The sequence below is a fragment of the Mya arenaria genome, chromosome 10, assembly GCF_026914265.1.
Source record: "Mya arenaria isolate MELC-2E11 chromosome 10, ASM2691426v1".
NCBI classification, from domain to species: Eukaryota; Metazoa; Mollusca; class Bivalvia; order Myida; family Myidae; genus Mya; species Mya arenaria.
Genome location: NC_069131.1, coordinates 32,086,468 through 32,109,622, shown reverse-complemented (window position 1 = coordinate 32,109,622; position 23,155 = coordinate 32,086,468). Strand labels below are relative to the sequence as shown.

Here is a 23,155-nt window from a genome sequence, read left to right as displayed (position 1 = left end):
AATCTTATTTTCGCGAAAATATTGATTTGTTTAATTATCTTCAAATAAACAGTCTTATATTATAAAACAAAAATAAAACATTAATATAACGATTTTTTTTGCTTATTTTCCCTCAAACATAGTCCTATATACGTCATCTCAATATCATTGAAATATATATTTTATTCTTAAATGACAAAGAATTCTATTTTATAAAGGAAACTTTTCTAATCTTATTTTCACGAAAATAAGTTTATTTTCGTGTTTTAGTCGAAATCTTATTTTCGCGAAAATAACCATATTTTGAGGTAAAAAACACTTTTCGCAGTTTAGTTAACGTTAAACCCATGTACAGAGACAGTTTAACCTGACTAAACAGTTCGTTTAACTTCAATATACTTCTACAATATGACACTTAAGTATATTTTTGCAAAACCTCTTCTACATAAAGGGACCTTACTCAGTACAGAGCCCGAGAAGATTCTACAGATATTAGTGCAATGTAGCCATAATGATTTCTAGTCTCTTTTCATTAGTTATTTTTCTTTCGGTTAAAAGATTAAGGTGAAGGTCACCCAGCCGGCAATTGTCAACGTGACACATTTTGATATAAACAGGACGTTTTCTTAGCAAACTTGCGCTTCAATTCCGTTATGGCTCCAATCAAAAATTTATCTGCAGCACCCGGCGTTAATGCGATTCTCCTGGGGCCTCCCGGATCAGGGAAAGGGACACAGGTAGATTTTTTGTTCTATAGATTAAATTCCTCTTTTGTAAAATGGCTCCAATTTTGGAAAATAAATTATATATTGACAATAAATGCGTTCAGCGTCACAACATGAGATCATAATCGAAGTCATTGTTCATCATTGCATCCAACAGAATAATATATGAAATATGAAAAGGTGTACACAATCAACAATGGTGACATAATGCACCAGTCAACTGTAACCACGGCCCCCCCCCCCCCCCCAGGTCCGGGGAATAGCGGGGACTTTGACTTTTGGTCCAGCCAACCCCGTGAAAAATCCCTGCCCTGCATGGACAAACTGATGGTAAAATCCCCGCCAAATGCCCACGCACCCCAGGGACCCGTGTTAAGGCCTATTTCCCACTATATAAAACCACCGCATTCACCTTGTCCAAATAATTGTAAATAAAAATAGCTTTGCACTGGCATGGTAAAATATGAATATAAATCTTTATTATCCATTTCAAACAAAATACTTCACTAAATTTAATTCCCATATTTTTCAAACCCCCCTGGTTTTTGCACAAACTTGTTTAGACGTTAGGGATTGGAAGAATCCCGTATAACATGTCTATTATTTTAGACTACGCATTCACCCGCCACTGCGGGGCTACCTGAAAGGTAAAAACACAGCCAATTTCCCCGGCTATCCCCTGTATATCCCATACCTTGGGGCCGTGGTTACAATTGACTGGTGCATAATAGCCATCAACTGTTTCCCAAAATGAAATTTCAATGGAATCTTTCACAGTAAGTTTGGAAGGAATTAAGCAGGTGTCATATCAAAATGAGCAAGTCCTGATAAGTATTTATATACAAGTGTTAATAAAAATATGAAGAGGGTGAAAAAAATAAAATTAATCAAACTTAATCATAACCCGTTATGTTCCTATAGATAGTCCGTAATGTACCAAAATATGGTCTGTTATGTCTGGTCCGTAATGTCCATGGTTTGAAAGTCCTGACACCAGAAAGAAAAGTGATGAAACAATCCATTTCAAGACCCATAGTTATCATATTGTTTGAACACTGAATTCAGCGCAAAAACTATTGTATGTCAACAACAATTGGGTATCTACTTATGCAGAATGTATTCATCTTCAGTATGACACAGTATTAATCAACATTCTGTCATCTTATCCATCAGTATGCAAATTTGTTTTTTTCCACTATGCTCCTAAAAAAAGCAAAGAAATGACAGTGACTTCCACAACTTTCTGACTGTTTTCATTGTGTTACCTTATGAACTGACGCATTGGCTACTTTATTCAGTGTGCTCTTGAGTAACAGCAGATGTTGTTCTTTACTTTCTTGCATAATATGTGCTGAATTAAATAGGAAATGAGTCGGTCCAATAACCATTGCTATCACTCAATGTATAATTTAAAAAATGAATTATTTTTATGGGTTATAAGTTACTGTTGTTTTTATTTTTCAGGCTCCACTACTTGCAGAAAAATATTATGCATGTCATTTATCAACAGGTAAATATAATCACTAACCATTAAGAATTATGAACATTATCCTTTTGCCATATTCATTAAGCAACGTACTGGGCAGTTGCCTAATTCCGGATTTGCCTAAATATTCGGAAATCGTTTAAAAAGCGTTTCGGCGACCGTGATCAATATAGAATGATCACAGTCTACGCAACTGACCTCCATAGCACCAGAAACAACACAAAAGTGCAGCTATTCGAGGATAACCCCAAAATAAATACCTCTTAACTTTTGCTTTAGTAAATGTCAATATTAAGTCACGTGGGGGATGATGTCACACAGCGCGAGCTTTTATATTGAGGTTCGACAGGGTTATCTTTAAACACTAGACCTACTATACGATGCTTATGACTTATCGTCAATCACGAAATACAATGCCAATTATATATAAAGAAAATAAATTGATGATATCATTGTTTTGTGTTGTGCAGCATTTGATATGAAAATGAAGCAAAAATGAAGCAGATTCGTACTTTCAAAATTATGCAAATTCGGACAAATTAGAAGTTCGGATACGCCGAAAATACACATACAAATACTTCAGAGAAGTATAAAATTTATATACAGGTTAAACATTTAATACATGATGTTCATTTAAGTAGCATTTAAATATTTGTTTATTGACTTGATAATGTTTACTTTGTTCTTTGAAAAAATCCGAATATTTAGGCACTGAATGCAGGTTTTTGGACATCGTTTATGCCCTTATTTCGTACTGAATATTATATTATAGTAAATTGTTTTTTCTTTTATTCTTTTTCCATTTTGGTTGATATAGTACCCAGCATTTTTCTATTAAAATTTCATGCACTTATGTTCAGTAATTATGACAATATTTTAAGAAAACTTCAAAATTGATCCGGAATTAGGCAACTGCCCAGTAATGAAATATTTCAACTTTTAAAATTTGTGAAATTTCATATTTTTGGAAAAGAAGTTACAGTACACTCTGTTAGTTAGACCCATACACTCTGTTAGTTAGACCCACTTTCCTCCTTCACTTTGAGGGATAAAGGCAATGAATGCAGGTTTCCTCCAAGGGTAAAACTGTTTACCTCACTGGAAACCCTCAGAGGTCCTTTGCGTTGCTTGTAACTGCAGAGTTTAATATGAACGGTCAATTTTATGACCCGGCTACAGAACTCCGCGTCTGATGATATTATTTCTTGTTCAGAAGTTATTCTTTTTAATCTTAATGTACACTGATAGTCACCATGTTCTTACCAGTGATTGTTTTTATATGTGTGTGTAAACGCCAAATAAATACTGTCTTGAATTGTTAGTAAGGTGACTGTTTTTTATTCTACGTTTTACAAACCTGCTGCTCGAAAAAGGGTGAACTGGAAAAATAAAATTTAAAATGCCCTATTTTATTTCTTTCTTTCCGTCACTGTGATTTGGTATTGTCTCGAAAAATAAATTGTTGGGAAATCATCAGCGAAAAAAAACAACATCTGAACTGGAGTGAGATATTTCATTTTGGGTTCCCATTTTAATTCTCAAAATAGAAATCTCTGTCAAAATAATGCGTACCAAAGTCAAAGGGAGTCAGAACTTGTCATTAATTTCTGTAACAATTTATCGGAGCTTCTCGACCGCTTCAGTAAAGAACTGTGCACTGGGCTTACTCAATTTCAGGATATTATATAGCTGGGCTAGTTAAATGTTTTTGATACTAAGCTCGTTGATGTGTAAGAATTCTGGGTTTCTCAATAAAACATATAAATTCAGATTAATTTATTTATAACGTTTATATATATATATTAAATTTAATATGTGCTAAAGGATATTTGGGATACTTCTAAGGAACATTTTTGTTTTTGATAGGTGACATGCTAAGAGCTGTTGTGTCATCAGGGTCTGAGCTAGGAAAGAGAGTGAAGCAGGTCATGGACGCAGGTAAGTTTGTTTGTGTCCCTAGCTAAATAATTGCCTATATTACTTTGTCCAGCATCATTTAGGTGTCAAACTTTCATTTCCAATCAATAACTTTTAAATAACTTGTTCTAGAGTAACCAAACTTGGTATGACTTTAAACATTGATTTTGGGGTCATCAGGTCATAGGTCAAATTCATGATGACTTACTAGAAATATGATGGGCGCCACATTGAGGCTACACAGGGTATTCCATTTATATATCTCCGTAAACGTGTCTATTTTTTAAAATTTATTTCTGGCACTCCCTTATTAAACTTAAATATTAGAGATCACAATATTTCAATTAAGATATATTATAAGTCTGAGTATACAAAACTGAACAAACAGTCTAGGAATCTTAAAGTGGTTCTTGTAATAGGATGGGCTTAAAAACAACAACTATAGCTGTGTTCAGGGCAATTTTTTCAAGTCTTTTATTTAAACCTATTTAAAAACCATCTTTTTTTTCATTACTAATGACTGTGAAGTCCTTTGCAATTGAAAACAATTAACATATTGATTATTTAATATACAATATACCGAAATGTCATGTGAAATGTCATTGTAAGCATTCAGGAGACTTTGCCCTAAACTCAGATAAAAAAGGCTTTGCAAATGTAATAAAGTATCAGGAAAACCTTTTGGAAACTGAGAATAAAAACAAAACACCTTGATAATGGGTTTAATCAAACAAACATTAATAAGATTTTCTGCTGTTTCTTTTTGCAGGAAAGTTGGTTTCAGATGACCTCGTGGTTGAGATGATCGATGATAACCTGAACAAGCCGGAGTGTAGCCGGGGATTTCTGCTGGATGGTTTTCCCCGCACAGTAAATCAGGCAGAGGCTGTAAGGGAGTTATTGAGCTCTTAAATACTTCTCAGACTTTTAAAGAAAATCAGTTCAAATATAATCTTCATAGTTCTTTTTGCTACACAAAATAAAGTACAGTAAAACTGTGATCGATCGAGGACACTCCAGGCACCTGTGCTAAAAACTGGAGTGTCCAATGTTTTGAACTGCCCAAGTTTGCAGTTTAGTTCGCTATGAAATTTCTTAAAAATGTATTTTCAGTTTGGGTTGTCAAACTGATTGTTTACTTTGACACTGATCAATATATTGCTTTGTGGAAATCACTGATATATTCATAAATTATCGTATATTTAATGTGAAAATGTAAAAGAAAAAACCAATAAACAATCACTTAATAGCAATGTATTTTTTGCAATATATATTTGCTATTAAAGCAAGCAACATAGGATTTTTTTTACAGAGATAATGTTAATGTTAATCTGCTCTTATGCTCTTATAATAGCAATCATGCGTAATGGTGATAATCGTTTTATTTCACCCATTAACAAATTGTCTTTCATCTGTCTGCAATTTTAATATATGCAAAAACTTTAACACCTGGAAATTTTTGTTTACACTTCCGGAAAAAAATCTGTAAAATTATTACCTCATGTTAATCCAGGTTTTGTGCATAAATTGTGTATATGGGACGAGCAATGTTGCCCTAGTTCTAGATTTACTGTATATAAGTTTCAATCCATTATCAGTGTTATATAAAAATAGAAGGAATAATATTTGAAAGTGTTGATCTTGACAGACAGCAAGTTCTCGAACGACCGCCTGATTGAAAAATCACAGTTATACCGTTCAAGCAGGTCATTTGGCATAATGAAATAGGAAATTTTAGCTATTAATGAATAGTTGTGTTGAAGAAAATTTAGCTTAAACTGCTAATCAACTGTTATGATTTAGATTTTTAGAGAAACTCGGTCCACTTCAATGCAAACTCTATTTAACTATAACACATGAAATTGCTTATACTGTTTTTTCACTATTTCAGCTAGACCAGTTGTTACAAAAACGAAAGACAACCTTGAACTCAGTTATTGAGTTCAAGATAGATGATTCTCTCCTGGTTAAGCGAATCTGCGGGCGTCTAATACACAAATCTAGTGGGCGTTCGTACCATGTGGAATTTGCACCCCCAAAAAAGCCCATGACAGATGATGTAAGATTTCATTATAAGAGTTAATGTTATTTCAGAAGCCATGGCAGGGTTAGACACTAACATTTTTCACAAGGTAGTCCCTTGGACTACTGGATCTGAAATCCTGGTAGTCCAGCAAAAATTCTGGTAGTACAAAAAATGCAAGCCTTCAATCGACTCCTTCAGTGTTTTGTGAGACTTAACCTTCTCCTCGAAACATTGTCAATATAACCCTTTGATTGGTCATGTTTTTTATCTGTCTCAATCTTATAATTTCCATATTTTTCAAAACTATTTTGGCTTTCAAATGTAATTTTAAAACCTTAAAAGTTTTTAAAAACATGCGTAAGTACACCAGAATAAAAATCTAATTTTTAAAACAATGCTAAAATCCCCAATAATCTGTCATTTTGAGAAAAATGGTGCAATAAATCACTTGACACCTTGTCCGATATCGTTGCTAAGTTATGACACAAATGACAGAAATCCTACTGATAAACAATATTTGATAATTGGCATCCAACTATTCAGTATTTGTTAATCTAAACGACATATATAATAATGTTTAAAAATATAATGAAATAAATTTCCAAGTTGTTATTAATTATTTTAATATGATGGGAGTAAGATGAAAATTGCTATTGGCCTTAGCTTCAATGTATAAAATGTTACGACATTTAATAAAATGGCGCGAAAATTTATTCACACAATTCTGCCGTTTTCTTCACTTACACTGAATTAGACCTTTTTTGCAGTATGAATAATGTATCAGCTGCTCTTCTTAAAAAACAGTAAAAAGATTTTGGCAATACCCTACACAATAATAACCATGACATATTTTCAGAACATCTAAAAATAGTAACAACCATCAAGTTTTTGTTTACATCGCATCTATCTTCTAACTGAAAATCCAAGGCTTTTACCACTTGAACCAAAATCTACCTCACTGACAATAGCAGAGGTGCACATGTCTGACGATTAAAACATACCATACAGTGGGAAATGGTTTTTCCCTTTCTAAATAAAAACATTCTACAGACTGGTTTAAATATTAAGCGAAAAGCTATACGAAATGTGCGTGAATTGCTTAACAGTTCTCGTAATCCGGAACTGCTCGGCCATCTTCGGCAAGCTTTAGAATGAGTGTTTACCAGTGATTTTTCGGCTTTTTAACATCAAATTTTACGCAAGTTTAACCGTAATAAAGATTTTATGCTCAATTACCTGATGTGATATTTACTTTTTCAATTAGTCAGACGGACTATTGACTTAAAATTTCTTGTAGTCACAGAGCACAAAACTGGTAGTCTTGGACTACCGTTAATGTCGAACCCTGCCATGGGGCCATCTGATACATGCATGTTTCGTGGAATTGCTTTTTAAAATTTCTATTTCTGGATACAGTCAATGCCCATCGACTTGAAATCCCAGGGATTGGCTAAAATAACTCAAGCCTTGGAAAATTTGAAAGTGGAATGCTTACCTTCAGTCTAGAGAAATCTGTCCTTTGCATCTAGTTTGAGCCAACAAGGAAATGGAGCCAAGCCAGTTTGAGCCAACCGGGTTTGACTGTATTATTATCTATTTCAAAACTTAATTTCTCACCAATTTAGTTCTGATTTTTTGCCCTTTTCCAATTGTGAAACAAATTCCTCTCCCAAATTGAATGAAGAAAATTCACAATTTGATTTTTCAGAAGATAAAAATGATTTCAGCAAAAATGGGCCCCATAACACTTTTGTGTATGAAAATTGATTTTTTCTGAAAGGAACCAATCATATTACAGTTTTAATTCCTTAATTCTGATTCTTATCGCATTCTTGTTCAATGAAAGATTTTTTTTGGTCCTATCATTACATTTTTTCCTACCTGAAAGGCCCTCAGATCCCCTTTCCAGTATGGTTGTAAAACACTGCTACTGTTGATATCATACTAATTGGCCCCATCTTTTACAATAAGCATTTCATATGGTCACTTTCTCTAAATGATATTTTCATGATGTTATATTATCTTTTTCGAAAGAAACTGTCATATCAAGCATATTTTTTTTTTATATTTGAAGCAAAAAATTCAATTGAATTTGTGACAATGATATTTATACCATATAGTAATAAATATCTGAAATGGTATCTTTTGAAGTACAGACATTGATAAGATGGTCCTTAGGGTATGTACATGTATGTGTGTTGTGCTTTTAAAGCTGCACTTTCACAGATTGACAACTCTTTATTTTTTGTCTTTGAATTAGCCAAAAATTGCATGAATTTCTGTGTTATAAGACTGCTTAATAATTAAAGTTTTTAATATTTTCACTCAAAACTTTGTTTCATTTATGGCTAAACACGTTACTAACACATTAAAATGATATTATGTTGCAGATTTCCAAACATAAGAGTTCTGTTCTATTGTGAGTTATCTTGTATGACTGAATTGAAAGCACTGGTACCAAAATCAGCTGATTCTGAGACAAAAAATGATAAAGTTATCAAATTGGTCAATCTGTGAGAATGCAGCTGTTAGGGAACTCTCTCTTACAGAATAAATGTTTGTCCAGAAGAGCTCTCTGAAAGAAATTAATTGGTTCAAACTTTCTCTTTCACAACAGGTAACAGGTGAGCCTCTTATGCGTCGCTCAGATGACAATGAGGAGGCTTTGAAGACTCGATTGAAGTCCTACCATGACCAAACTCGTCCACTTGTGAACTACTACAGTAAGCGCGGCATCCACACCGCTGTCGACGCATCACAGAAACCAGCCACAGTGTTTGAAGCCATCAGGTTGGCCTTTGAAAGGACTGCTGGAGTGCGCTTGAGGTCTAGCAATTAGTTATAACTCTTCCTTTTTTTGTTGGGATTTCACACCGCTGTCGACGCATCACAGAAACCAGCCACAGTGTTTGAAGCCATCAGGTTGGCCTTTGAAAGGACTGCTGGAGTGCGCTTGAGGTCTAGCAATTAGTTATAACTCTTCCTTTTTTTGTTGGGATTTCACCAAATGCAATGACTGTACTTACATTCTTTTCAATTTATGAAATGATTCTTTTGCAGATTTATCAATTGGAATATTTATTTGCAAACATATTTTTAATGAATGTAATTAGATATTTTTAGGAATATTTAAGAACATACCATTTTTTGTTTTACTTGTCTTTGTATATTCATAATTTCAACCAGGTTGTTTTCATTGAAACCATTCTTATAAAATGTGACTGATTATAAATGCAGCTTTAAACCATCTTTGCTGACTAATTTAAATATTTGGAAATACTATTGAACTGTATTTGTACCAAATTCATTTTTTGTAATATGTTTTGTCTGGTACAAAATTGTGAATATTATAATATGTTTATTGTTGGTTGTTTGAAGGTACACAAGTCATGTAGAAGCGAATGTTAAAACAATTATTATTAATCATTTAACTAGGCATCTTTTTAACAATTCATTTGTTTCATACAAGTCATGAAGCTTTAAGAAAGACAAATTATCAAAGTAGAATTCTAAGAAAGTGAGTATTATTTGTTCTTAGGCCTAAAAAAAAAATATGTCTGTTTCGGGTAACCCGACCCATAGCTATAAAAATACGCCGACCCTAACTATTTTTTTCCGTTTCTGAGCAAAAAAAATATTCGTTAGCGAATAGAGAGTTACAAAGGGCGGATAAATGCAGATTTTAATCAGAATTATTGTTTATATGACAAAACAAAGTCAGGCAATGACAGTAATGTAGGAAAGACTGCCGTGTGCAAGAAAACACTCTGAACTTACGACAGATTTTGAAAGAAAAAATAAAAAAATCCCTACCTACCCTACATAGAAATTTTGGGAAGGTTACCCTAAACAAACAATTTATTTGTTTTGTTTTTTTGGCCTTACCAACCTCAGGACTGGTCTTTGCCTAACATTCCTTCCCATATATTCATTGTTTAACCTGAGATATTATAAAGTATTCTCATTTGCTCATGTTAAAATTCCCATACATACTAGTAGTTATAGTACTGTTGAAGATTGTTATGTTTGTAAGATCATCACATTTAAAGTGACACTCTTATTCAAAATGAATATACATGTATAACAAACATCAATTTTGACTGATAACTTACTTAATAATGTATTTATGGAACATACTCATTACTGATAAAAAGATTGTAACCGTGTATTTAATAGTAGAAAGAGCAAAATATTAAATGATTAGTAAATGCTTAAAGATTTACTGTTGTCTATTATAGTCTCATTAGGTAGAAATACCGTGTTTTATGCTCATTTCTTTCAAATTAAACTCAGTATCCTTCATAAGAACCATTTTTTTTTAGCTCACCTGTCACATAGTGACAAGGTGAGCTTTTGTGATCACAATTTGTCCGGCGTCCGTCCGGCGTCCGTCCGTAAACTTTTACTTTAAACGACATCTCCTCATAAACCGCTTAGCCAATTTCATCCAAACTTCACAGGAATGTTCCTTGGGTGGTCCCCTTTGAAAATTGTTCAAAGAATTGAATTCCATGCAGAACTCTGGTTGCCATGGCAATGGAAAGGAAAAACTTTAAAAATCTTCTTCTCCAAAACCACAAGGCCTAGAGCCTTAATATTTGGTATATAGCATCATCTAGTGGTCCTCTACCAAAATTGTTAAAACTATCCCCCTGGGGTCAAAAATGGCCCCGCTCCGGGGGTCACTTGTTTTACATAGACTTATATAGGGAAAACTTTAAAAATCTTCTTCTCAAAAACCACAAGGCCTAGAACCTTGAAAATTGGTATGTGTCATCATGTAGTGGTCCTCTACAAAATTTGTTGAAATTATTCTCCTGGGGTCAAAAATGGCCCCGCCCCAGGGGTCACTAGTTTTATTACATAGTGTTATATAGTAAATCTTTAAAAATCTTCTTCTCCGAAACTGCCCAGGGCTTAGATATTTGGTATACAGCATCATCTAGTATACCTCTACCAGATTTGTTCAAATTATTGCCACAGGGTCAAAATTGACCCGGCCTAGGGGGTCCTTGTTTTTACGTAGTGTTATATAGTAAATCTTTAAAAATATTCTTCTCCAGAACCGTAAGGCCAGGAGCTTAGATATTTGGTATACAACATCATCTTGTGGATCTATAACAAAGTTGTTCAAATTATTGCCACAGGGTCAAAATTGGTCCCGCCCTGAAAGTTTGTTTTTATATAGTCCTATATAATAAAACTTTAAAAATCCTCTTCTCCAAAATATAAGACCTAGGGGTTTCATATTTGGTATATAGTGTTACCTAGTGGACCTACACCAAAGGTATTCAAATTATTGTCCCGGGGTCAAATTGTCCTTGCTCAGGGGTCATTTGTTTTTACATTGTCTTGTCACTTAAACATCTTTTCCTCTGTAAGTAAAGGTCAGAATGACTCCATACTTGATATGTAGCATCCTTACATGGTCCTCTCTCAACTTTGTTCAAATGGTTTTGTTTGGCCCCTTTTAGGGGTCACCAGAGCAAAAAATAGAAAAACCTTTAAACAACTTGATCTTATTAACTGCTTGATGGATCTTCAAGTTTGAAGCATCCTAGCATGGGCCTCTGTCAGGTCTTTTCAAATAATTTTATTTGGCCCCTTTTAAGAACCAGAGCTAAAATTAGTAAAAAAAAACTTAACATTTTCTTCGCATGAACCCCTTGATAGAGCTTCAGCAAATTTGGTTTGAAGTGTCCTTGCATGGACCTCTCTTAAATTTGTTCACATAATTTTGTTTGGCCCGGTTGCCATGGCAACCTAAAGGAAAATCTCAACAATTGGTTATGATCATCTTCTTCTCCTAAACCGCTTTGACAATTTTGATGAAACATCATAGGAATGATCCTTGGTTGGTGCTTTTTCAAAATTGTTGAAAGAAATTAATTCCATGTAGAACTCTGGTTGACATGGCAACCTAAAGGAAAAGTGTCAACAATTGGTTACAATCATCTTCTCCTAAACCGCTTGGACAATTTTGATGAAACTTCATAGGAATGATCCTTGGTTGGTGCTTTTTCAAAATTGTTCAAAAAAATTAATTCCATGCAGAACTCTGGTTGCCATGGCAACCTGAAGGAAAATATAGGCTGTCGTGTCCGCGCTGTGACTTTCTCTTATATGGACAGATTTTAAAATGACTTGCCATATGTTTTCGACATACCAAGACAACGTGTCGTGTGCAAGACCCATGTCCCTACCTCTAAGGTGAAAGATACACTAAGTGTTTATTCACAATGGAATGCTGAATATGAGGACATAAAGAGTGTTGGCTGTCATTTAGTATGATTGTTTTTTTTTCTATGCTCAGAGGTAATTTAATATAACTTGCAATATGTATTTGACACATAAAGGCAAGATCAACTTTTTATGTACTTGTTCATAGATCAATGTCACATTGGAAGGCATTTGTCACATACTTTGACAGCTCTTGTTCAATATTCTTTGAGAAACAAGCTATATTAATAACAAAGGTTAAACTCTTGTACTCAGGTGAGCGATTTAGGGCCATCATGGCCCTCTTGTTTACATTTATTTGTCCTTTTGGGAATTTTAAACCAATTTTATTAATTTTGGTAAATCTTGTTTGGGAGTAAGAGTGCATCTTTGAATGAGAACGATTGTGGTACTTATATGTTCAGCCAGTGATCAATGATGAAGTGATTATACTTTTAAATGGAAAAGGTAAACCTCTTACTCTAGTTCTTAACTGCTTGGCATTTAAACTTTCAATAAGCTCTGATATATAAAATCAAACTTACACATGCCCTGAAAGTATATTACATGTGCATAGCACAAAGGCTTGTGGGCATTGTGACATCTGTTTCACAACCGTATTCATTGTAGTGTGGTTATATTGTATTATATTTTGTCTCATGGTTATGCAGGCTGGATATTATTTGTATCTAAAGGCTTTATGCCAAAAGAGGTAACTTAATTTTGGACATTACTTTATATGGATTGTTATAATCTTAAGTCATGTAAAGATAAAATAACAAATAAGGTTCATTGTTTAGTTAACAACAATAACTAATGTGTTTGTATTAATTTTATATTATATATAAAATGCCTTAGCTATTATGACAAAGATTGCTCTTGCTTAAGTTACATTAACATTATAATGGTAATATAATATTGATTTCATGAAAGACATTTTGCTGTGACAAAAAAATTGGGGTTACTTTTTAGAATATTAGTACTTAAAGCTGCACTCTCACAGATTGACCGTCTTATATCACTGGTTCTCAGACATTTACGCAAAAATTGGCTCATTCTAAGACAAAAAATAAAAGATGTTGTCAAACAGTATATCTGTGAGAGTGGAGATTTAAAAATCTTCAATATACAAGAGATACATGTAATTCTGGTAATTTGGTAACTTAAACAATTGCAAGCTTACTTCAGCTTACTCATTGCACTGTGTGTGGTTTATATTGAATAGAATATTTTTGTAATGCCTTTTCTCATAAACTAGATGTCCCTATGTTTGTTCCAAAGATGTGTATTGCTGTTGATAGTGGATATAAATGCAAACTGTTCTACACTGGGGTTTTAGACAGGTTTTTTTAAAAAAATGGACCGGGTGCTTGGGTGGAAAGGGCATATTGTATAGCGCTGTCAATTATTTGAAAATTATGAATTTGATAGAAAATGATAATTATGTGTTTTTATTGTGTTAATATGAGGTTTCATTTGCCAACTATGTCAAGTTTGTTTGTATCATAATCATATTATAAGTTTTAATTGAAACAATAAATATATTTGTCAGTCTTAAGCATTTAATTCTATGATGGAAATATTTGTCAGTCTTAAGCATTTAACTATATGATGGAAATATTTGTCAGTCTTAAGCATTTAACTATATGATGGAAATATTTGTCAGTCTTAAGCATTTAACTATATGATGGAAATATTTGTCAGTCTTAAGCAATTAATTCTATGATGGAACTTTTTTTTAGTCTTAAGCATTTAATTCTATGAAGGTAGAGGGGTACACATGCTGGCCTTCATGAGTACCGAATGAAGCTACCAACTAAAGAGCAAGGTGCAAAACCCTTTCATAAGCCTTTAACTAAAACACAAATTTTATACATCATATTTTAGTGCGACACTTTACAACTTTTATAACATCATTTGATTCAATATCATACGGTTTCTGCGGGAGATTCTAAGATTAAAACGTCAGCTTTTTATAAGCATCCACTTAATTGCTGCCACAGAAATAGATTCAACTTTCTATACCATCATGATAATAAAATAGGAAAACCTGCAGACTATGTAGAAATTTGGATTTGTATCACATTCTCGATTGTATATCTCTAGCATATATTTGCAAGTGATCTGTAGTGTGTAAAAAGGAGGAAATAAACAAATGCATATATAGTGGTATTGTTATTTTACTCCTAATAATGTCCTTGATGGACGTTAAAGGGACAGAATATAAGTTTACACTTGATATTTCTTTTTTATTTTGATGCTTTATTATGTCTCACTCGTTTGACTTGAATGATTAAAACAAAAAAAACATTTGATTTGAGGACTGATAAAAGTATTACCGATATTGTGGAGCTTTTCAATGGGGTAATTTAGGATTGCATTTAATTAAAAAATGCATCTATCAACTGTAACCTAGTATATTTGGCCCCTTTAACATGATTGTGTAGATCAAAAGGGCGCCTTCTAATTATCATAACTGTTATCAGCGCCAATTTCAGCGTTTGAACATCACTGGAGGCTGCAGATAAGGTATTTTTAAAAAAAAAATGTTTCAGCGTAAATACCTATAAACCTTCAAATCATTATGATATCGGAAAATATTGTCCATATAAAAACCGATCGGATTTTTCCAGAGATAAGTATCTTCCATGGCCGAGAGTGTAAGATAGGTTCATTCCGACCCTCGCGCAGGGTGTTTTGCGGAAACTCGGTGAATGAACCAATCTTACACGAGTGGCTATGGTAGATGCTTATTCTCCCACCTCAGTTAAACTAAATTGAGTTAAAATGTATTTTTTTGCTGGAACTCGTTTTTGCTTAGTGAACATAATTGTGTATGGATATGCGATAATTCGTAGTTGTCATGGATATGCGCACAGTGATACACATTATGTTAATATACAAATAGTTCTGAGGAGAGTGAAACATTATTTCTTGAAAGGTGCGTGAAAACTGTTTTATGGTAACATTTTAAGCGATAAATAATTAATTAGCGTTCTAAATATTGCCATAAGACAAGGTTTCCATGATGCTACAGACGACAGTTTTCAACAAGGGAGGTAATTACTATGCGGTGACCATAAAAAGGAGTTCCATACGGGCATTTTATCTTCGCCCGTGAGCAAGATAAGAATTTCTAGCATTGTTAAATTATGGGATCTACTTATCTGAGGTGAGAAAAAATAATATTCGTTGAATTTTCATGGCCCTGATCGTGTAGTACTCATTAGCAAACATAGGCCATAATATAAGTTCCCTTCAAAACACAACAATGATGACAAACGCAAGGAGATAATGTGACAAATGAAAACAATGGTAACATCAACAAGATATGGAAAAGTGCTACAGTAAACTGAAAGATGTACACCGTAATACATTGCAATAACTATTTGTAATTTTAACTATAGATTATCGCTTTGCATTAAAGCGTTTGTGTAAGAACAAACCAGTTGCCTGGACAGTCCAAACTAGAGAGGATTTTCCTACAGATTAAATCTTTTAAGACAGCTGTGCAACAACAATCAAACCGTAACCATTAGTGGGGGGGGGGGGGGGTGAGGTGCATAGATGAGGTATGGTATTTATCATGTAATTTTAATACTACTAGATTTTGCTGATATTATTGAAAATGTAAAGTCGTATAACTTAACCAAAATGCTTGCCGAAAAAACACACACATGTAGTTGCATATGTTCGACAGATGCCATTTGCACGGCGTACGACTGATTCGTGGAATGTGTGCTTAGTTGAAATGCGTCTCTAGCAACTAAATGCAACTTCTCATTGGACCAATTACTCGTTCTTGCTTTGACTGGGCTTATGTTCGTCACAAGATCAACTACTTTACACAAACTTGAAGCTGACAACATCTTAAAGTCAGTGCCGCGAATAACATGCAATCCCGCCCCTACAGTACGTACATATGTTATCCATTGCCAGACGGGACACAGGAGCTTGCTTTTTGTGATTTTATTTAGAATTAAAACAATTGACTGTCAAGTAATCTGGTTTAGAAACCACTAATATACAAGGGGGAGGACGCAATTTAGTTTCATGCAAACATTAAGTGAGAAAAATGTTTCATGGCAAACAAAATGGCGGATTTAGAATGAAAAGTACCTATTCCGGTACCAACTTTTGCCTGGTAAGTGGACTTTTTCTTTAAATTTTGAAAAATGTTTGCGTCCAGTATGTGGCGAAAACCATATTCTTCGATCGACATCTTAGTTTGGTATCATAACTTTAAAGACAAAAAAGTTATTGAACAGATTGTGGATTAGGAGGCATTGTTTACAAATAAACGTGTTGATTTTATCCACAAAGTTTCGTTTTGTTTTCGGCAAATAAGGCATATCTGTGCATGTTGTAACTGTGCTTGTATGTATATATCCCTATTTTTTTTTAAAAATCATGGTCATTACTCGATTGTACATGTTTCCAGGCCGATTTTATTTCCCTTAACCCCCATTATGTTTATTGCAAGCACATTACCCACGTTTTGGTGAAATGCAAACAGACTTCTGCACAATTGTTTAGCCTTGAGAGGATACGTTTTAGTTCTGAGAATCGCTAATGATTGAGTTTGGTATGTGATGTGTATCATAATTTTAAGTCAACGACTTTTTCACTTCAGGAACGGACTTGAACTTCACCATGGCCCGATTTAGAAGGAGACATACTAGGCATTGTATATGAACATGGCTGAACGGGGGCGAGGTCAAGGATTTAATGTAACTTAGGGGCGTATCCTTTTGACTTGCACCTCTCACTCAGAATGAAGATTTTTTGGTTTAAAGCGTTGACGGGGGGATTTAACTAGAACAAGAGTTCAGTAAATGAAACAAAAAAATACTCTGAGGACTAGATTCTGTTTTTTTGATTGAGTAAATATATATGCACACTTTCATACAGATCAACGCAAATGTAGTTATTAAAGGAAAGGACTCCTCGCGTACTTTGACAAGCGCAATTGCATTCATATCCCCGATAATGACATCAATCCCGCAATACATTACTTATATTCACACCAATAGTTCGTTATTTCATTCAAAAAATGTTAAAATTACTTAATTTCATTTAAGACAACATTTCATTTCTTCTTTCTCACCCATAGAACGACCCGATCGTAACCAGAAACAGTTTTTCAAATGACGTCACACTAGCGCGGGAAGAGATCAACCACTTGAAATCACTTTTAAACGTACAATTGAACTATTTATGACTACAATACATTCAACATTTCATAAATTTACAATTTGTAAAATGTTTATTTAACTGTTCCTTGGCCTGCTGACACAATACAAACAATAACAAGATAAACATTGATTTATGTATATTGTTATGCGATGATTCGCGATCGGAACATATCCGAAGGTGTTGCGTTCATCGGATGATCATCGCAATTGCCGAAAGGCAGTTCATTTAAGGAATGGAAGTTGAATTGTAAATAAATGGAGGTACAATCATATTCAGAATAAAAGCAATCATAAATAAGATCGAATAATGTATTTGTTTTAAACCTGTTTATCCAAGTAGTTTTATTCCGCATGTTATCGATTAAATAAACAATGAGAAATGCGATAAAGTCTTTGCAAACTGTTTACCTCGGTTTCGCTAAATAACAAGATTCATATTTCCGAAACTATTTGTGCAGATGTCAGTCCAATCAGTACCGATCGTGTGACGACGATGTTTACCGATAGCGTTCGTTAGATTCCGACTGTTTTCCGTTAACTATTCAAATATTGCATGACCGTTAAAAATATATATATTCAAAGCGAGTTCTGGCTAACCACATTTAAGCCAACTTTGATGACATTTGAAATTAAGACATTATTCTATCAAAACACCAGGTATTCGAAACACTGAATGATAAGCAGTTCTCTATATTTTACAAACACCTTTTCCAACGTACAAAAAGCAAAAATAGTGTATATATAATTATATATATATACATACAAATATATTAAATATCTCTTACAATGGTTATGATTTGTAAGAATTCTATTCTTTTATAATTATATTGATATATTTATGGTTCTTGTTCACTACATTCATCACATGACGATTATTTCACACGGTAATGTTGATGGACAATGTCGATACACACTAACTTGATATATGTTGATGAAGCTTTTAAGGCACTCCAGGGTTTAAACTGAACATAGTAAAACTTTTGTCATAATGTTAACAGTGATTTTTTTTTTTAAATAAGACAAACTTCTTTTATCCGACAGCCCTTCGCTTATGGAATTGCGTCTAATTCCTCGATGTCCAATCGCATTTCGACGAGTGGTAAGAAGCAAGGCTATGTAATCAAAATCAATAGAAAGAAGTGATTGGTTATCAACACTTGATTATATAAACATATGTATCAGTACTTGTCTACACAATACCATTCACTATCCCTTATTCAGGAGGAAGGCAGAAAACATATTCCAGTGAATGGCACTCTGAAGCAATACTGCATCTTTGACATAAACCTGAATCCAAACTCTATTCCCGGCCTTGATGGTCAGCAGTTGTTGCACGGAATTGCAAGTGACCGCACGATATTCATACATTTCTCCACGGAGACTTTCCTTGCCATCGATTACGAGTCCATAGTAAAGATTTTGCTTATTTTTGACGCACATATGCAATGATACAAGGTATATTCCGTCTTCTGGAGCTGTGAAGATACCCGTTGTATTATCGTACGCGTTTCCATCGTTTACCAGGGTCTCAGTAAAAACGATCGTGTGTCCTGCCTTAACTGTGGTGTCAGCGACATTCTTAGAATTGAAGAAAACAATGGGAAGAAACGATTTCTCTGAAAAGATGAAAGACGGACATTGTGTTTAATATAAACAATTAAAATAGTTATAATTATGATTAAAATAATTATGATTAAAATAATAATAATAAAAATTAATAATTATAAAAAAAAAAAAAAAAAAAAAAAAATAATAATAATAATAATAATAATAATAATAATAATAATAATAATGATTATTGATAATGATAATGATTATTGACAATAATAATAATAATAATAATAATAATAATAATAATAATAATAATAATAATAATAATCATAATAATCATAATAATAATAATAATAATAATAATAATTATAAAAACAAATAATACAATAATAATCATTGAAATAATAATAATAACAATAAAAATGATAATAATAATATGATAATAATATTTATAATGTTAATAATAAAGTCATATAAAATAAAAAATAAAATAATAATAATAATAATTATATTAATAATAAACATGATAGTGATAAAAATAGTAATAATAATTATAATATTATGATAATAATTATTATCATAATAATTATAAAACAAAGTGAAGTAATAAAAAAAACCAATGATAATAATTATAATTATAATAATGACTTACTTGACAATTATTTCACAGAATTCACCTACACACACATATTTTACAATCAATTACAATATTTTTGTCTAATTTTGTTTTATCAACAATACTGTGCAGCATTTTTTAGATCGCTTTTCTTAGTCGGAGTCAATATATTAAATCTCAAGATTTTACTGAATACGAGCCCTGTATGTGATATGGGAATAAAGAAAAGCAAAATTAAGCATACCTTTAACTTTCTCTAAGTCCGAAATCGATATTTGAACTTCGTCTCTGAGACTGCTTTTGAGTTCTTCATTCTCTCTTTTCAGCACCTGAAGTTCTTTTGAGAAAGCGTCCAGCTTTGCAGCCACTGTTTCTAAGATATTTGTTACATCTTTCTTTTGGTATTTAAACTCCATTCCCATACGGACAACTCTTTCAAGAATCTGTTCTTCATAATGATAGCGAGAGCACTCTGGCTCCTTAAATCCGCTGGTTTGTTGGATAACTAAAGTCACAAATAAGGTAAGGGTAAAGACGTACATTTCTGACGGTAACTCAGTAACGGTCGGAAAGTAAGTGTGTATCCGAGAGCGAGTTGGCTAGTCTGCAACAGATATTGTAACCGTGTAAGAATACCGGATGGAACTGCGCATCACCGCGTATGAATGCTAATGAAACCTGTGTCTAATTAAAGGAGCAACATGTGGTCAAAATTAAAAAAATATAGTTGTGTTTACAGATTAAGTTGTAAACTGATGAAACCGGTTTAATTTATCAGTGATATCGTTATTGCAAGTACAGTTTCAAGACGATCATCCAATCATCGGTTTTTAATTTCGCCACTTTTGTTTTAATGTTATCTGTTTAAGAATTTCAAGAACAGTTCTTGAACAGTTTAAGCGTTAACGTTAAATTGCCTGTTTTTAAGCATCACGTTCTATTACATTTCAAGAGTAATAAGTTCTGGAACTTGTTTTAGACATGAGGTCTTAAAATATGCTAGAATTGGAAGTTCTGTAACAGGCTATTTGGATTTCTTAGACTGTTCTAGTAAAAATTTCAAGAACAATTCAAGACTAAAATAACTGAACAACGCAAGAATGTTTTATTGCTTGTTCTCGGACGTCTCGATATTGCACTGTTCTAGAACATGATATTTCTTAGAATCGACCAGTCCTTGAGAAGCCCTTGCGTGAACGCTGTGTTGGAAGTTTTCATTATTATATATTTATTAAATGGAGGCAATTAACTTAATGAAATAGGTGTCAAGAACAACAAAAAATTACTACTGATTAAAATTGTAAAATATGTCATCCCAGAATACTCGTCAAGGCGGAGCAAATAGTTTAATTTCAGAATAATTATGTCCATGTATTTGACACCGACTACATACTTATGATATAATCCGAGGAAACTCGTGCTTTGCCTTTTTGTTTCATATGTGTTTTCATATTTTAATTCAGTAACATCAGGAATGAATACTGGAAATTTCATGATTATTTATTTCATACTTAGACAGATATAGCCATGCATAACGCGTTTTAAATGCTAAATTTAACCAAGGTATTCAAAATAATGATTTAATGAAACTCAATTCAATTAAATGTTTGTAGAATTTGCAAGTGTTTCATTAATAGTCAAAAATATGTCCGAAGGACCAAAATCACGCGTCGCAGAATACTATTAAACTTGTTGGTCAAACACTGTATTAAAGATTTAATGCTAGGCTTTAAGATTTCAGTCGACATTGATATATGGTTTTTTGTTTGACAAGTATTATGTTTGTCATATGACCTGGCATGATGAATAGTTATGGCTTTAATGATAATAATTGGCAGAATACCTTGAATGTATGCCTGTAACGAATTAGCAACGTGTCAGTTCTACATACCATGCGCAGTGGTACATACCGCCGATCAATGTCCTGTTTTTTATTCATCAAATTTGCCAACGCAGTTTGCGTGTATTCGGAGTTGTACAGTACATTCAACTAAAAACTATGTTATGTTCTGTATATTTATTGCTTAGCCTATTCGATAATGTTCTGATTAGATTTTATTAATCAACTATTACGGATTTGATTCTATACCGGGACAATTGCAGGATTAATACTTGACAAGAGAAGACAATATATGCCAACATTCGCCCAATAGCTACCACAGTTGGTCGACACGAATGTCTGCCGTTCGATAATGTTCTTATTCATTTTTATTCATCGACTATTAAGTATTTGACGCGATGCAGGGACAATTACAGTACTAATACTTGATAAGTGAGGACAACATATGCCAGCTCTTGTCCAATAGCGACCACAATCGGCCAATACGAGTATCTGCCGTTTTGATTAGCTAATTAACTTGCCAAATATGGGACGAGAGGAATGGACCATTTTCATTGGCTGTCGAAACTCGCCCCTATATGAGAATGTTGTAAATCATCTTAAAAGGCAGCCATTTTGTTTTCCGTTTAACCGACTGTTTTGAAAAGTGTGTGCCTTGTTTATAACATATGTGGAATTACTAACCTATTAAATACTTTAACAACTTTGCACGGTTGGATATTACAGTTGTATTTAACCTGTTTGTGGATTTCATGACAATTATTGGTTTGGGAACCGATAAAATGGATGAGGAAGGCGAAAACAACGTTAAACTATTGACAAACGATTTACGAAATATTCACGGAAAGATATGCTACCTTAGACTGTACAATCGGTTTTGTCGATAATTCTATGCACATTCGGAACACCTTTGTCATTTCTATCGAAAACAACCTCGGATGTATGCCGGTACATCAGTTGAAGTAGTTCGTATTTTTTAATTATATCAATAATTAAATGTAGTGTTTTAGAGTTGTATTTATAGATCTAAGTTTTAATTGATTGCCAGTGAAGTGTATTATTGCAAACATAATTAAGATTCCCAAGAGTTTAGTCATAATGTTTAACTGCTAAATAAAATTACTACGCGATCTACTTGCAGCGGACTTAAACGTACCACTTTTTGAGTATACATGTAAACCGTCCAAATACATGCGAGGTTGTTTTCGATAAAATGGCCGAGGAGCTCCGAATGATCTGTGCAATGTCACTATAAAGGGTGCATGTCGAAATCAGCAAAGTCCAGCTTAGAAAAGCAGAATCCATGATTGAAAAAGGGAAATAAGCTTCAATAATGCGGTAAGGTATTAGAATGTTTTTACCAAAATGTAGCATACGTAATGGTTAATTAATAAAATACTCATTAAAGAGGTGATTTCATATTGGGCGAGTTCTTTGCCCTCAGTCAGCAGAATTGCCCTTCGACCTTCGGGCTCAGGCCAATACAGCTGACATCGGACAAATAACTGGGCCAATATGAAATCACCTAATTACTAACATTATAATATAAATAATGGAACTATTACGCAATTCTTACTGGTTGTTCAGACATCAAGTTGTTA

The 23,155-nt window shown here is 33.4% G+C and overlaps 2 protein-coding genes across 2 annotated transcripts; one reads left to right on the top strand and one right to left on the bottom strand.

Moving 5' to 3' along the window:
* Window positions 1–550: 550 nt before the first annotated feature.
* LOC128206781 (adenylate kinase-like) lies at window positions 551–14,518 on the top strand. The gene is made up of 6 exons (XM_052909478.1): window positions 551–716; window positions 2,169–2,214; window positions 4,057–4,128; window positions 4,877–4,995; window positions 5,999–6,166; window positions 8,751–14,518. Exons 1-6 carry the CDS (start codon window positions 633–635, stop codon window positions 8,970–8,972), a joined length of 711 nt encoding a protein of 236 aa, XP_052765438.1. The 5' UTR covers window positions 551–632; the 3' UTR covers window positions 8,973–14,518.
* A 3,703-nt stretch (window positions 14,519–18,221) lies between these two features.
* Window positions 18,222–20,342, bottom strand: LOC128206783 (heavy metal-binding protein HIP-like). The gene is made up of 2 exons (XM_052909480.1): window positions 19,959–20,342; window positions 18,222–19,163 (listed from the first exon to the last, which is right to left on the bottom strand). The coding sequence occupies exons 1-2, from the start codon at window positions 20,254–20,256 to the stop codon at window positions 18,754–18,756; spliced, it is 708 nt and encodes a 235-aa protein (XP_052765440.1). The 5' UTR covers window positions 20,257–20,342; the 3' UTR covers window positions 18,222–18,753.
* Between the last annotated feature and the right edge of the window lie 2,813 nt (window positions 20,343–23,155).